Source organism: Biomphalaria glabrata, chromosome 18 (genome assembly GCF_947242115.1).
Source record: "Biomphalaria glabrata chromosome 18, xgBioGlab47.1, whole genome shotgun sequence".
In the NCBI taxonomy this organism is placed as follows: domain Eukaryota; kingdom Metazoa; phylum Mollusca; class Gastropoda; family Planorbidae; genus Biomphalaria; species Biomphalaria glabrata.
The window spans coordinates 4,794,787-4,807,631 of NC_074728.1; the positions used below are offsets into that span (position 1 = coordinate 4,794,787).

General features: G+C 41.7%; 1 protein-coding gene and 1 long non-coding RNA gene across 2 annotated transcripts; both read left to right on the forward strand.

Moving 5' to 3' along the window:
- The first annotated feature begins 3,316 nt into the window (after window positions 1–3,316).
- Window positions 3,317–5,281, forward strand: LOC129923863 (uncharacterized). Its single transcript, XR_008775797.1, has 2 exons — window positions 3,317–4,001; window positions 4,726–5,281. It is a non-coding gene; the product is annotated as an uncharacterized LOC129923863 (long non-coding RNA).
- Window positions 5,282–5,722: 441 nt separating this feature from the next.
- LOC129923861 (uncharacterized) lies at window positions 5,723–10,029 on the forward strand. Its single transcript, XM_056016560.1, has 2 exons — window positions 5,723–8,749; window positions 9,474–10,029. The coding sequence occupies exon 1, from the start codon at window positions 5,796–5,798 to the stop codon at window positions 7,941–7,943; it is 2,148 nt and encodes a 715-aa protein (XP_055872535.1). The 5' UTR covers window positions 5,723–5,795; the 3' UTR covers window positions 7,944–8,749; window positions 9,474–10,029.
- Window positions 10,030–12,845: the final 2,816 nt, after the last annotated feature.

Here is a 12,845-nt window from a genome sequence, read left to right on the forward strand (position 1 = left end):
TCGTTGACTACATCTCTTCACCTGTTACAATCGATGTGCCAGTTCTTGTTTGTGTTGTTGGTCAACTACACGTAATACACCCGAACAATTACACCCAAACGATTGCAGAGTAATTGGTTGACTTCAAGACAGCCTGAACTAGCAACATCACAATATATATATGGCGCCATCACCATGAATGTGTTGCAGTGTTAAGGCAGAGTTTCCCAAACTTTTTCTTAACGGAACACTTCTCACATTCTGAGTATTTAGCTGAACGCTTTGTGTTTAATTTTTAGAGAGAGATTAATTCACGTGGTGGCCTACTAGGTAATTATTCCAGTAGCCCTTGGAACACTGGGGTTCCGCGTAACACAGTTTGGGAATGAAAATATTTTATATGGAGAGCGCAAGAAGCGAAACTTGGTATTTCATTGAACAAAAATCTGTTGATAATGCAATGGGGAAATCTATATATATAGATCCTCCTTCTTGGTCGAAGATGAGCACATTTTCTCATTTCCTATGGACTCGAAGATGACTGTAAAGTTCAATCCTCGCTTTCAAAAACCGGCCGCATACGTGGCTTGGGTGGGTTTGGTCAGATGTAGATAGGCCAGCTTCTTCTCTCAGCTTTTTGTTGGTTCGGCGCTCTTGGGGAAATAGCGGAAATCTAAACTTACAAAGAAAGGAAAGACAGAGGAGAACATGAAACGAGATTTTAAAAATAGAGATTAGAAATAAAAAAAGAGATACAGAAAGAAAGAAAGTAAAAAAAAGATTTCAAGAAGAAGAAAAAAGGAAGAGAAACAGAAAGAAAGAATAGAAAGATTTAGGGAAAGATACAAAGAATGAAGAACAAAATTTAAACAGAGAATGAAAAAATGCTTTTTAAACAACAAAGCTTATATTAATGTGTATCATTTAGTTTGGATCAGTCGTGTAATTAAATTTGTAAAAGATCTAGACTAACATTAATAAATCTGTGCGATTAGAAATATTTGTCTTTACTAATTGTTTTTGTTTAGCGCAAATTCATGCCTTTAGCGTCCTCAATACGCTATGATCCTATCACATGTCTGAACCGGTTGGAAAGTGGGAAAAGTGTACTTTCTTAAAAGAAAAAAAAAAGGGAACCACCAGAATTTGAACTTGTGAACTAAAGCCCTCTCTGGCCAACGCGGTAACCACTCTGCTAGTGAAGAGTCTATGAACGTGAAAGATTGTATTGTTATCTATTGTTTCTATTTCATGTTTGTGTTCAATCAGTCAAAGCCTGAAGCCTAAAATTCAGCATATACAACCACTTTAGTCTTTTCATTGTTTGAGATACCAAACAACGTAATTTTTTACCAATAGTTAATTAACTAATTGGTAATTATTTTTTTTTACATTGATACTTTTGTTGTCAGGTAAAAGAAATGATTGTGCAAAATTTCAGCTTGATCCGAGATTTGGTGTGGGAGAAATAACATGTACAAACTTTTGGCCAGACAGACACACACAGAGTGAGTTGATATAAGCTTTGTAAAAAAAAAAAAAGATGACAAGAAATATAAAAAGTGATTTAAAAAAGAAGAAAGAAACCAAGAAAGAAGGAAGAAAAAGATACAAAGTAAACGGGGAACTTACAGAAAGAAATCAAATAGGAAAGAAAGAAAGAAAGAAAAAAAAACTGCTTCTCTATACTTCAATATGGTTGCATACACGAAGCCGTAAACAGCTTGGTATATACACACCTGTATTGATATATAATCAGGTGTAATTAATTTGACAAAGCAAGGAAACATATACCGCAACCGCAAACCACCCTAGCCCCCCTCCTTTCTGTATCGTCTCATAAATAATCTTTCTGGTATAAAGAGCAAGTCGTGTCCTGACTAGTTACGTTGGCTACAGTACAGGTCCTAGTACTTCTAACTATACTAACACTATCTGAAACCCTTTACATACCATTCATGATTCTGAATCGCTTCGAACGCTAAGTCATTTTTCTTTCACTGCTTCATATCCCTTTCACTACACTAACCCACACTAACACCTACACTAACCCACACTAACACTTACACTAACACACACTAACACTCACACTAACTAAAATTTCCTTCGCTCCAACCCCCCTTTTCCGTTAACAGCTGGGGACGAAGAGGAGATCTGTAGGCTCCCTAAGTAAGGTCGAGAGGTTTTTAAGAATATAATGAAAAAAAAAACAACTTAAGTCATAATTCTATCACAATTTTCAGACTTTTTTTTTCCCTTTACTTTAAGGGAATTCACATATAACACTATGTTCAGAATCCAAATGTACGCAATCAAATTTTACAGATGTGAGTCCGTTTGTGGGGGTTTTTTTTTAGGAAATAGGTCTGCTTACATAATTTTTAAGTGTTTTGAATATTAGAATAAGTTCTTCCCAGAGATAGAACTAGAGATGCTGCAAGTTTCCCCTCCAGTCAGCAAAGGGGGCGGAAGGAGTGATGTAAGCGCCCCCAAAGCCAGGCGTATGCAGGCTTTCTCAGCTTCGGAAATTCTTTCTCCTGGCGTCATCAACGCTTTTTTCTTGTAATACGGGGAGATGTTGATGTGTTTTCTATCAAGGCCTACTATTCATGCTTGTAAAAAAAATGTCCAGGGTCAAATTGAGTCTGATATTAAAGAGGCGTAGAGGTGCGGTGGCTGAGTAGTAAAGAGCTTGGCTTCAGAATTGGAGTGTTCCGGGCTCGAATCTTGATGAAGACTTGAATTTTTAATTTCGGTAACTTTAGGGCGCCTTTAAGTCCAACCAGCTCTAATGTGTACTTCAGATGTGTTAACGAGGGTGTCAAGTGGCTGGAACAAAGGACCAATCACCTTTACTTTCCCCGGACAAATGTGAGATACTCATTAGAGTTGCGTGGACGTAGAGGCGTCTTATTAAAAAATCCCAGGAACCACAGGTTTGGAATCTTAAACGCTTGACCACTCGGCCACCAGGTCCCTAACATGATCAGCCACTAAACATAAACTCCTAAAATAGCAACGAAAGAAGGATCCAACTTCATGGAGGCTCTAGAAGGATAATTTCAGAGAAAGAGTTTAGAATTTTCTTGATTTGAAGTATGATATACCACTTACGTGCCTCACAGAACTGATAGAGAACTTAAGAAGCCCCCAAAACTCTTCTGAAGGCCTGCTACATTGATTTTTTCTCAATTTTTTTTTTTTTTTTTTTTTGTTGACGAGGCCTAGACGTAAGGGTCCGAAATTATGTGGCCCGTAAGCTGAATAAGTTTTTGAATCATTGGCAAACTAAAATTAAGAAGGCTTATTTTGTTGCTATTGTTGTCTGTGTGACGAACCGTTTTAGCTCACTCAAGATATCACTCAGGTCTAAGCATTTAATTAATTTATTTACTCGCTATTAATCATCAATTTTATTAATTTAGCCAATCAAGCGCTAAAAACACAGCTACCACCCCTCCAATCCAACCCCACCCCTTTGGCATCGATGTCACATTTTACTATCCCCGCTTTGACACGTGTCACACTAGACTCTTGACAAGAGTACACTCCCTCCATCTATCGTGGCAAACATCCGTTGACCCCCTCCCCCCCCTTCCGGGAGCGGCTGGTCACTTCAAAGTGCCCATTCAACTCAACGCCTCGGGCAACGCTGTTCGTCTAGCACTAGCCATTATCATAATATAATCTCCCTTGATGTGCCGAGCTCTGATAATCTCCCCTTCATAATCCACCTGACCACCTGGGATGATTTCCTGGACTTTCAACTCGCGCCTTCGCGCAATGTCTATCTCCCGGAAACGCCGTCACGGTCAAGCGAGGATCTCTTTGTCAAAGACGCCAGATAGTCTAGACCACCTTTGCACTTATCTCCCGCCTCTCACCCCCCCCTTTCTATCCACGTGTATATGGACAAACTTCATCGTCCGATCTCATTCACGCTGGAGAGCCCACAGGGAGCACATCTATCTCTTGCTTGAGCTCTAGACTATTTTCATTCCCTTATTTCACTTGGATTGGTGGTATGTAACTTAGTAAAGTGCTTGAGAACCATTTTACTTAGTAATGTATATATATATTTGTGCATTTATTACTACATTATTTGTGTACCTATTTGTGCATTCTCATCATGGATAATGTAAGTAGATTACTGTATACTTATATTTTATATCATGACTTTTGTGGCTAAATGTTCAAGCCATCTGGACTAGAGTCTATTAACAATTCTTAGCAGATGTATTTAGCTCTTTAACTATTATTAATTCAACTCTGATATATTAGCGCTCAGCACGAGCCTTCAATATATTATCATTGATTAATTCCTTGGCAGGGAATTATCAAGACACTTATGTAAACATGTCTTATTACTGAGTATGTATCTACTTATGCTCTATGTTTACTTATGTGAGAGCACGGGCGAGTATCACACGTTGATCTCCCCTTCTCCTTTCATCTCATTTATCTTAGTGATGTATGTGCTTGCTATTCACCGTGATTGGTGAGCGTCACTTATATTACTTATCACATATCACTTATTACTGTTTGTTATTTCCCTTTATGGGAGTCCCCATTATTATTGTTATCCCCCTTGATGGGACCTTATATTCATTTGTTAGTTCCCTTTGATATTTATGAAACTAGATTATAGTTTCTCCACATCAGTCTGAAGATGTCCTTCACGGAAAGGCATCTACCACCCAGCGTTATCATTATGGCTAAGCCGATTATCACCTCATATCGTTGCAGCTTTTATCTATAGGCTACATCCGCCTGAAATCTTAGCAACCTAAAGCTGATAGCAGATTTGCTGGCACCAGATCTGTAGACATCAGACCTACTCATCCTTCAAGAGTCCAAGTAACAACGCTAGCCACAGACTCGTCACTGGCTTGACTGATTGGTAGACGCAGCTTAGCTCTGCAACCATACAAGTTGGACTGCAACCGGAGCCTGGATCTACTACGCCAGCCCACTAGCAGACAGCATCAGTACCAGCCACACCCGTCTCACCAGTGCAGCACAGGACCAAAAGCTAAGCAACCAGCCTAATGACACTCAGACCACTTGGTTCTAATATCTGATGATGATAGTCTCCTATATATGTAAATACGCTAGTTTCCATACTAGCAACTGTACAGCATTTCACCTTTCATTATCTTATTTTGTATAATAAACTGTACATAAGTTTACACCTAAATATAGTATTTGTTGCCTGCATTATAACGCTGTGCTTGTAGTTTATATGTGCAAGTAAGGATTCTCAAACTATAAAATCCCCTAGACACCCAAAACGGCCAATATCTTAATCCGACTTGTCACAATGGGGGCCTGTCCGGGATTAACCCAACTAATACTGCAAGCACAGCAGGCAACTCCCCAGTATTTTAACTATCATCATTGTTAGAGCACAAGACTATAGAGTGTCATTCAGAGCTATTTTATTTTTCTAAATTTGTATTGCTGTAATTGTACTTCTTTTACAGGTTCTTAAGCACCAAACAAAGGTTAATACCACCTTTCCTATAACTCTTAAGTAATTGCTTTCAGCAGCTCCGTCATCTTCTCCACCTCTTACTCTACCTTCCGCTTTTCCCCTTCATTACCCACCCCTCACCATCCTAGCACCCCTCACCACCATGGCCACTGGCACACGCTCCAAAGCGGACTCTGACATGAAACAAAAAATAGCTGAACTCAGAGAACTCGCGGCCGTCCTGTATGACGATGAGGCAAAACAGAAAGAATATGTGAGGGCAGAATTTGAGAAGGAGAGGGAAGAAAGTAGAAAGGAGAAGGAAAGGGAACATGAAATAGCTATGGAGAGAGAGAAAAGGGAAGCTGAAGTAGCCATAGCCAAAGAGAAGGAAAAAAAGGAAGCTGAAATAGCTATAGCCATAGCCAAAGAGAAGGAAAAAAAGGAAGCTGAAATAGCTATAGCTATAGCTAAAGAAAAGGAAATCACGGAGCGAGAAAGGGAAAAAGAAAAACAAATAACTGAGAGAGAAAGGATAACCGCGGAGAAAGAGAACGGAACCGCCAGTCAAGCTTCCTCCGGATCTCGCCCGGTTAGCCCTGCCTCCCAGCAAAGTTCCTCAAACGGCCTACCCCACATGCCAATGGAGCACTTCGACGACAAGACAGAGAACATCGAAGTTTATCTTGTCCGTTTCGAAGAAGTTGCGAGCTACTACGGTCTGCCAGAGGAGAAATGGTGCTTCCGGCTATCCCAATGCCTCCGAGGCAAAGCCTATGAAGTATACTCTAAACTCCCCTCCGGACAGCGAGAAGACTACGCAGCCCTCAAACAGGCGCTACTCGTCCAATTCGAGCTGACTGCCGAGGCTTACCAAAAGAAATTCAGGACATCCCGCCTAGAGCGCCGAGAGACCTACGGTAATCTCTGCGACAGGTTGGACAAATACCTGAAGAGATGGCACACTCTTAGCGAACTGCCAGAGACTTTGGACGGCCTAGTGAGCCTCATACTCGCAGAGCAGTTGCTGGAGTGCATGCCTAACGATGTCAAAATCTTTGTTAGGGAGCAGCAAGCCGCTACACCAGCCGACATAGCTTCAGCTGCAGACCGGTACGCGACGGCCCGCAAAGACGTTAAGGACATCAAAAGCAAGACCTCAGCCTCGGACAAACCAGAGGACCAGCCCACTTCTTCCAACAAACACGCTCCTTCTAGCCAACCCTCTCCTTTTACTAAACCTCATCACCAAAAAGCACCAATCCAACGACCAGCCACGCCTACTAGCTACGACAGACGAAGCCACCCGCCTCGACATGGCCAGACCAATAACCATCACCGTGACCGGAACAGCACGAGTGATCACAGGCCCAATCGACAGCATCAGGCCCCACGTACTGTGTCAGCCATGACTGAGCTCCCTGAACCCTCTTTGCATAATCAGCCATCGCCTCTTGATGAGGAAGAGGAGGACTATTACGTCATATCAGCGCTGACCGTGGCCCCTGAACCCACTGCTTGTGGCCTTACCCAACCGATACCGCCTCACCCCATCGTATCACCCCCTGGGGTAGAGATTATTCTGATTAACGGATCTCCTGTCCAGGCACTATTCGATTCCGGATGTGAGGTGAGCTCTGTCATCAGCAAAGCACTGGTCGACCCATCGGATCTCACTGGTGGATCAGTGACGGTTCAATCTCTAGACCGTGGCATTCCTCCGAAGGTGTATCCTATCGCTCGGGTCCACGTAGAATGCAAGTATGTACATGGCACCATTGATGCAGTAGTCATGGACTCGCCAGTATACGACTTTGTTCTAGGCTCCAGGTACATACCTCTAGGAGTTGTCAATAAACCATACTTCTCTCTGCCTGTCGGTAGAATGACAAAGCAGAAACGTGGCAGCAACCAGCCGGTTGGAAGCCCTGGTCGCCACTCTAACAAACCCTTTACTGGCCCTTCAGCCAAGCTCAAGCCGTTCCACCCTGGCACTGGCACTGCTAGGAAGTCACGAGGTAAGCGAAATACCTACACTCGTGAGAGTCCTTGTAACTCCCGCTCTTCAGCTATCAAACCACTCATCCCTGGCACTGATCCTGCCAGGAAGTCACAGAGAAAAGTGAACTTTCACTCTCGTGAAAGTGGGCCTCATCACGGCTCCACCCACACTTTAAGGCCACTCTTCCCTGACATTGACCGTGTCTGGAAAATTAGAGGTAAGCCGATCAATCGCACTCACGAAGAAACGCCTCACTATGGCTTTAGAGATAAGCCCCGTCCAACATACGCGCATTGGGCCCTCCGCCATAACGTCCATCCCACTTACTGGTCTGCCCCAAGAAGGAGATGTACCCAGTCCTATCTACCCGGCCTATTTCCCCAGGTTTCCAGAATTGCCCCTTCCACGTGGCAATCCGCCTGCGGACAGAACATAGGCGACAGCGGACCCTTAGGACGGACACCCCTCTGGACCTTGGCAACCTCTTAACTACTGGGAAAATTTTCTTAAATGCTACGACCGACAGTAGACGAAACTTGAGTAATATCAACGTTAGCACTTTATAGATCTTTTAACAAAGACCTATCTTACGCAGGGAGGGTTGTGACGAACCGTTTTAGCTCACTCAAGATATCACTCAGGTCTAAGCATTTAATTAATTTATTTACTCGCTATTAATCATCAATTTTATTAATTTAGCCAATCAAGCGCTAAAAACACAGCTACCACCCCTCCAATCCAACCCCACCCCTTTGGCATCGATGTCACATTTTACTATCCCCGCTTTGACACGTGTCACACTAGACTCTTGACAAGAGTACACTCCCTCCATCTATCGTGGCAAACATCCGTTGACCCCCTCCCCCCCTTCCGGGAGCGGCTGGTCACTTCAAAGTGCCCATTCAACTCAACGCCTCGGGCAACGCTGTTCGTCTAGCACTAGCCATTATCATAATATAATCTCCCTTGATGTGCCGAGCTCTGATAATCTCCCCTTCATAATCCACCTGACCACCTGGGATGATTTCCTGGACTTTCAACTCGCGCCTTCGCGCAATGTCTATCTCCCGGAAACGCCGTCACGGTCAAGCGAGGATCTCTTTGTCAAAGACGCCAGATAGTCTAGACCACCTTTGCACTTATCTCCCGCCTCTCACCCCCCCCTTTCTATCCACGTGTATATGGACAAACTTCATCGTCCGATCTCATTCACGCTGGAGAGCCCACAGGGAGCACATCTATCTCTTGCTTGAGCTCTAGACTATTTTCATTCCCTTATTTCACTTGGATTGGTGGTATGTAACTTAGTAAAGTGCTTGAGAACCATTTTACTTAGTAATGTATATATATATTTGTGCATTTATTACTACATTATTTGTGTACCTATTTGTGCATTCTCATCATGGATAATGTAAGTAGATTACTGTATACTTATATTTTATATCATGACTTTTGTGGCTAAATGTTCAAGCCATCTGGACTAGAGTCTATTAACAATTCTTAGCAGATGTATTTAGCTCTTTAACTATTATTAATTCAACTCTGATATATTAGCGCTCAGCACGAGCCTTCAATATATTATCATTGATTAATTCCTTGGCAGGGAATTATCAAGACACTTATGTAAACATGTCTTATTACTGAGTATGTATCTACTTATGCTCTATGTTTACTTATGTGAGAGCACGGGCGAGTATCACACGTTGATCTCCCCTTCTCCTTTCATCTCATTTATCTTAGTGATGTATGTGCTTGCTATTCACCGTGATTGGTGAGCGTCACTTATATTACTTATCACATATCACTTATTACTGTTTGTTATTTCCCTTTATGGGAGTCCCCATTATTATTGTTATCCCCCTTGATGGGACCTTATATTCATTTGTTAGTTCCCTTTGATATTTATGAAACTAGATTATAGTTTCTCCACATCAGTCTGAAGATGTCCTTCACGGAAAAGCATCTACCACCCAGCGTTATCATTATGGCTAAGCCGATTATCACCTCATATCGTTGCAGCTTTTATCTATAGGCTACATCCGCCTGAAATCTTAGCAACCTAAAGCTGATAGCAGATTTGCTGGCACCAGATCTGTAGACATCAGACCTACTCATCCTTCAAGAGTCCAAGTAACAACGCTAGCCACAGACTCGTCACTGGCTTGACTGATTGGTAGACGCAGCTTAGCTCTGCAACCATACAAGTTGGACTGCAACCGGAGCCTGGATCTACTACGCCAGCCCACTAGCAGACAGCATCAGTACCAGCCACACCCGTCTCACCAGTGCAGCACAGGACCAAAAGCTAAGCAACCAGCCTAATGACACTCAGACCACTTGGTTCTAATATCTGATGATGATAGTCTCCTATATATGTAAATACGCTAGTTTCCATACTAGCAACTGTACAGCATTTCACCTTTCATTATCTTATTTTGTATAATAAACTGTACATAAGTTTACACCTAAATATAGTATTTGTTGCCTGCATTATAACGCTGTGCTTGTAGTTTATATGTGCAAGTAAGGATTCTCAAACTATAAAATCCCCTAGACACCCAAAACGGCCAATATCTTAATCCGACTTGTCACAGTCTGTAAACGTCTTGATCGACTTGCGCATGTCCTCCGAAAGACAAAGAATGTTTACATTTAAACGTTTCATTCGTTCTATTTCAGACCATAGGCAAATTTTTTTCTTTTCCTGTAAGTCGACCATTCAATGGCTGACAATATTTGAAAAGTGTCTCATTTTTGCTTTATACTTTTTTTTTGTGAAATTACAGTTTAAGAAAATAAAAGTATGTAAAATAGTGTAAACCTTTTTTTGAATTTTAAAAAAGTAAATAAGCTTTTGAAAACACAAATTACTTTTGTTCACAGGGCTCAAAACTTGCATATTGTTAATCCTAGCTATGGCTCAAAGAAGCCGTACTCTACGTCAATGTTTCACTAACTGTTTCACAAACAACTGGAACAATTCTACAAGTAGTCCACCGCGTGAATTAATCTCTTTTAAAAAATAAGCAGTGTTCCGCCAAATAACTCCGAATGTGCGTAGTGTTCCGTTAAGGAAAAAAAAAGGTTTGGAAACCACTGCTCTACGTGATGACATCAAGGAGTCTGATGCCTTCCAAAAGGGTGAAGCCTTACTAGTAGCACTAACTACGTATGTAGGGTATCACAATATTAGGAAAATGTGTTACATTACAATCGTATTACACTGTAGAGTCTGTGGGGGAGTTTTTGTTATTTTAACACAACGCTCAGAGGGCCTTTTTTTATAAATTTTTTATAAGGTTAAAAATTTGATGCCTGTTATAATGGCATCCATGCGGCCCTTTCCTGGCCCTACCAGCCCATTTGGGTACCTGCCCACCGGGCATTTGCCCAAAAGCCCATATAGCCAGTCCGCCCCTGGTGTTTTGTGCCCTATAGTTGTCGGTACGTAGCACCAATTCCTAGCACCAATTCTTGTAAGGTGCACAATGTTTTAACGCACTTCGTTGTTGCATTGCTTTTTAGCTGATGGGATTGTTCTGTTGCTATGCTGATATAACGTTTCCTTGCGGGTTGTCTGTGTACCTACCTAAACAGGGGAGTTAGTGATGGGCTTGTAGGTTAAGTCTGCACTAAAGTCAGCAGTGGACCAGTGCTGGACGTGTGTTGCGTTGAGGCCAAATACTTACTAATGTGTTGTGTTGGTACTATGGGACAGCAAGGTGACGAATGATTATTTGATTAACATAACAGCTATATTAATCATATTTGTTAAATTCAATGATACATTAGTTTATCAGTTTGTCCATTGTAAATTACTTTTATGTCATGAAATATTATATTGTTAACATCTAGTCAATTATTTAATTTAAGCACGAAGTTGCATGTCGAATGCCACGGGTCCAGGGCAAACGAGCTAAAGCTTAAAATCACAACCCTGACAACAGTGACTCAATGCTGTACATTACATAACAAGCATCCATTGCCATTTAGTGTCATTCAGTTTCAACGTTTCAAGATGAAATAAAGCCCATCCATAAGCCCACTTTTTATTTTCATTTAAATAGATATAGCGAAAAACAAACAAATTAACAAAAATATTACAATAATTTAAAAGCCATATAAATAGAGTACAGTAAACAAGGAAGATAATTAAGATTATTAAGATCATTAAGATTGTAGATCTGGGCTATCTCTTGCATCAGCTACAAAATTCGAGTGATCATTAGTTGGTGTATTTATTTCTGTGTATAATAATTTCTTTCTGTTCTTTTTTAATATACTTTTTTTTTTACTTTATATGCTAAAATCAGACTGACACGTTGCCTGGTCATGGTCAAATTCTTATATGCTTAGGAATTTCAGACACTGAATGCAGAACTAGAGAGGAGGATCCTAGCAATGGAATTGAGATGCTACAGAAAGATCCTAGGAATCACATACAAAGACCGCATCACAAACGAAGAGATTAGAGACAGGATTAGTTCACCTATCGGACCCCACGAAGATCTGCTAACTACTGTCAAAAAACACAAAAACGCGAGCTAAAACTCTATGGCCATATCACTGATCCTCAGAGCTCACAAAGACCTTTCAGGGAACAGTGGCAGGCAAAAACAGAAGAGACAGACAGAAAAAGGGATGGGAAGACAAAACGAAGTGAGCAATCTCGGAATAATGTTGACCTTTCACCTTCCATCAAAATTTACTGTCTATCTCCAGGATTGTCTGAAGCTTAGAACTTAAGCTTTGTCACGACATTCTGATCTTGCAGTTCACTAAATCAAATTAGCACAGCCTTGTCCTAATCACTCGGCTCATACAAGCCGCCAGCTCAGACCTAAATTCTTTTACCTGGCACCGCCACTAGCAGTCAATTATGTCCAGCTAATTAGTACAGCAATCATAGCTGGACTTGTATTACTTAATAACTGATAGAGCATTTCTCCCACGGGCCCTTACAGCTTACCCCCCCCCTTTTTTTTTCCCGGCCTCGCCCCCCCCCCCCCCCCAGCCCCGGAAAAATAGAACCTGCTTGTCTCAAGACCTGTGTGAATAAATGTGTTCAAATTTAATTAATATGACGCAAATGATCGTCCGAACAAAGAAACGCGTTAAATTAACTTGAGTCAGCAGATCTACCAACGTGGATCAATGCACCTTTTTGTGACTCTTAAGAAAAAAAAAATCGTGTCACACAACTCGGTCAAATGCTAAAGTAGGCAGACTCGGATTAGCTCTGTAACAGTCGGTTGGATCAGTTGAGCTTATCGTGGCAGCGCCTGAGTGTACCTGTTTTATTTTTTCCCTTCTTCGTTACGTCTCGCTAACGCCCCATTCCCGCTCGACATACTCCCCCCACCCCCGCCCAAACCGCCTCACGCTTTGCAT

Excerpts from the sequence above, each read along its gene's own strand:
- LOC129923861 (XM_056016560.1), top strand. The coding sequence starts at position 5,796 with ATGGAGAGAGAGAAAAGGGAAGCTGAAGTAGCCATAGCCAAAGAGAAG.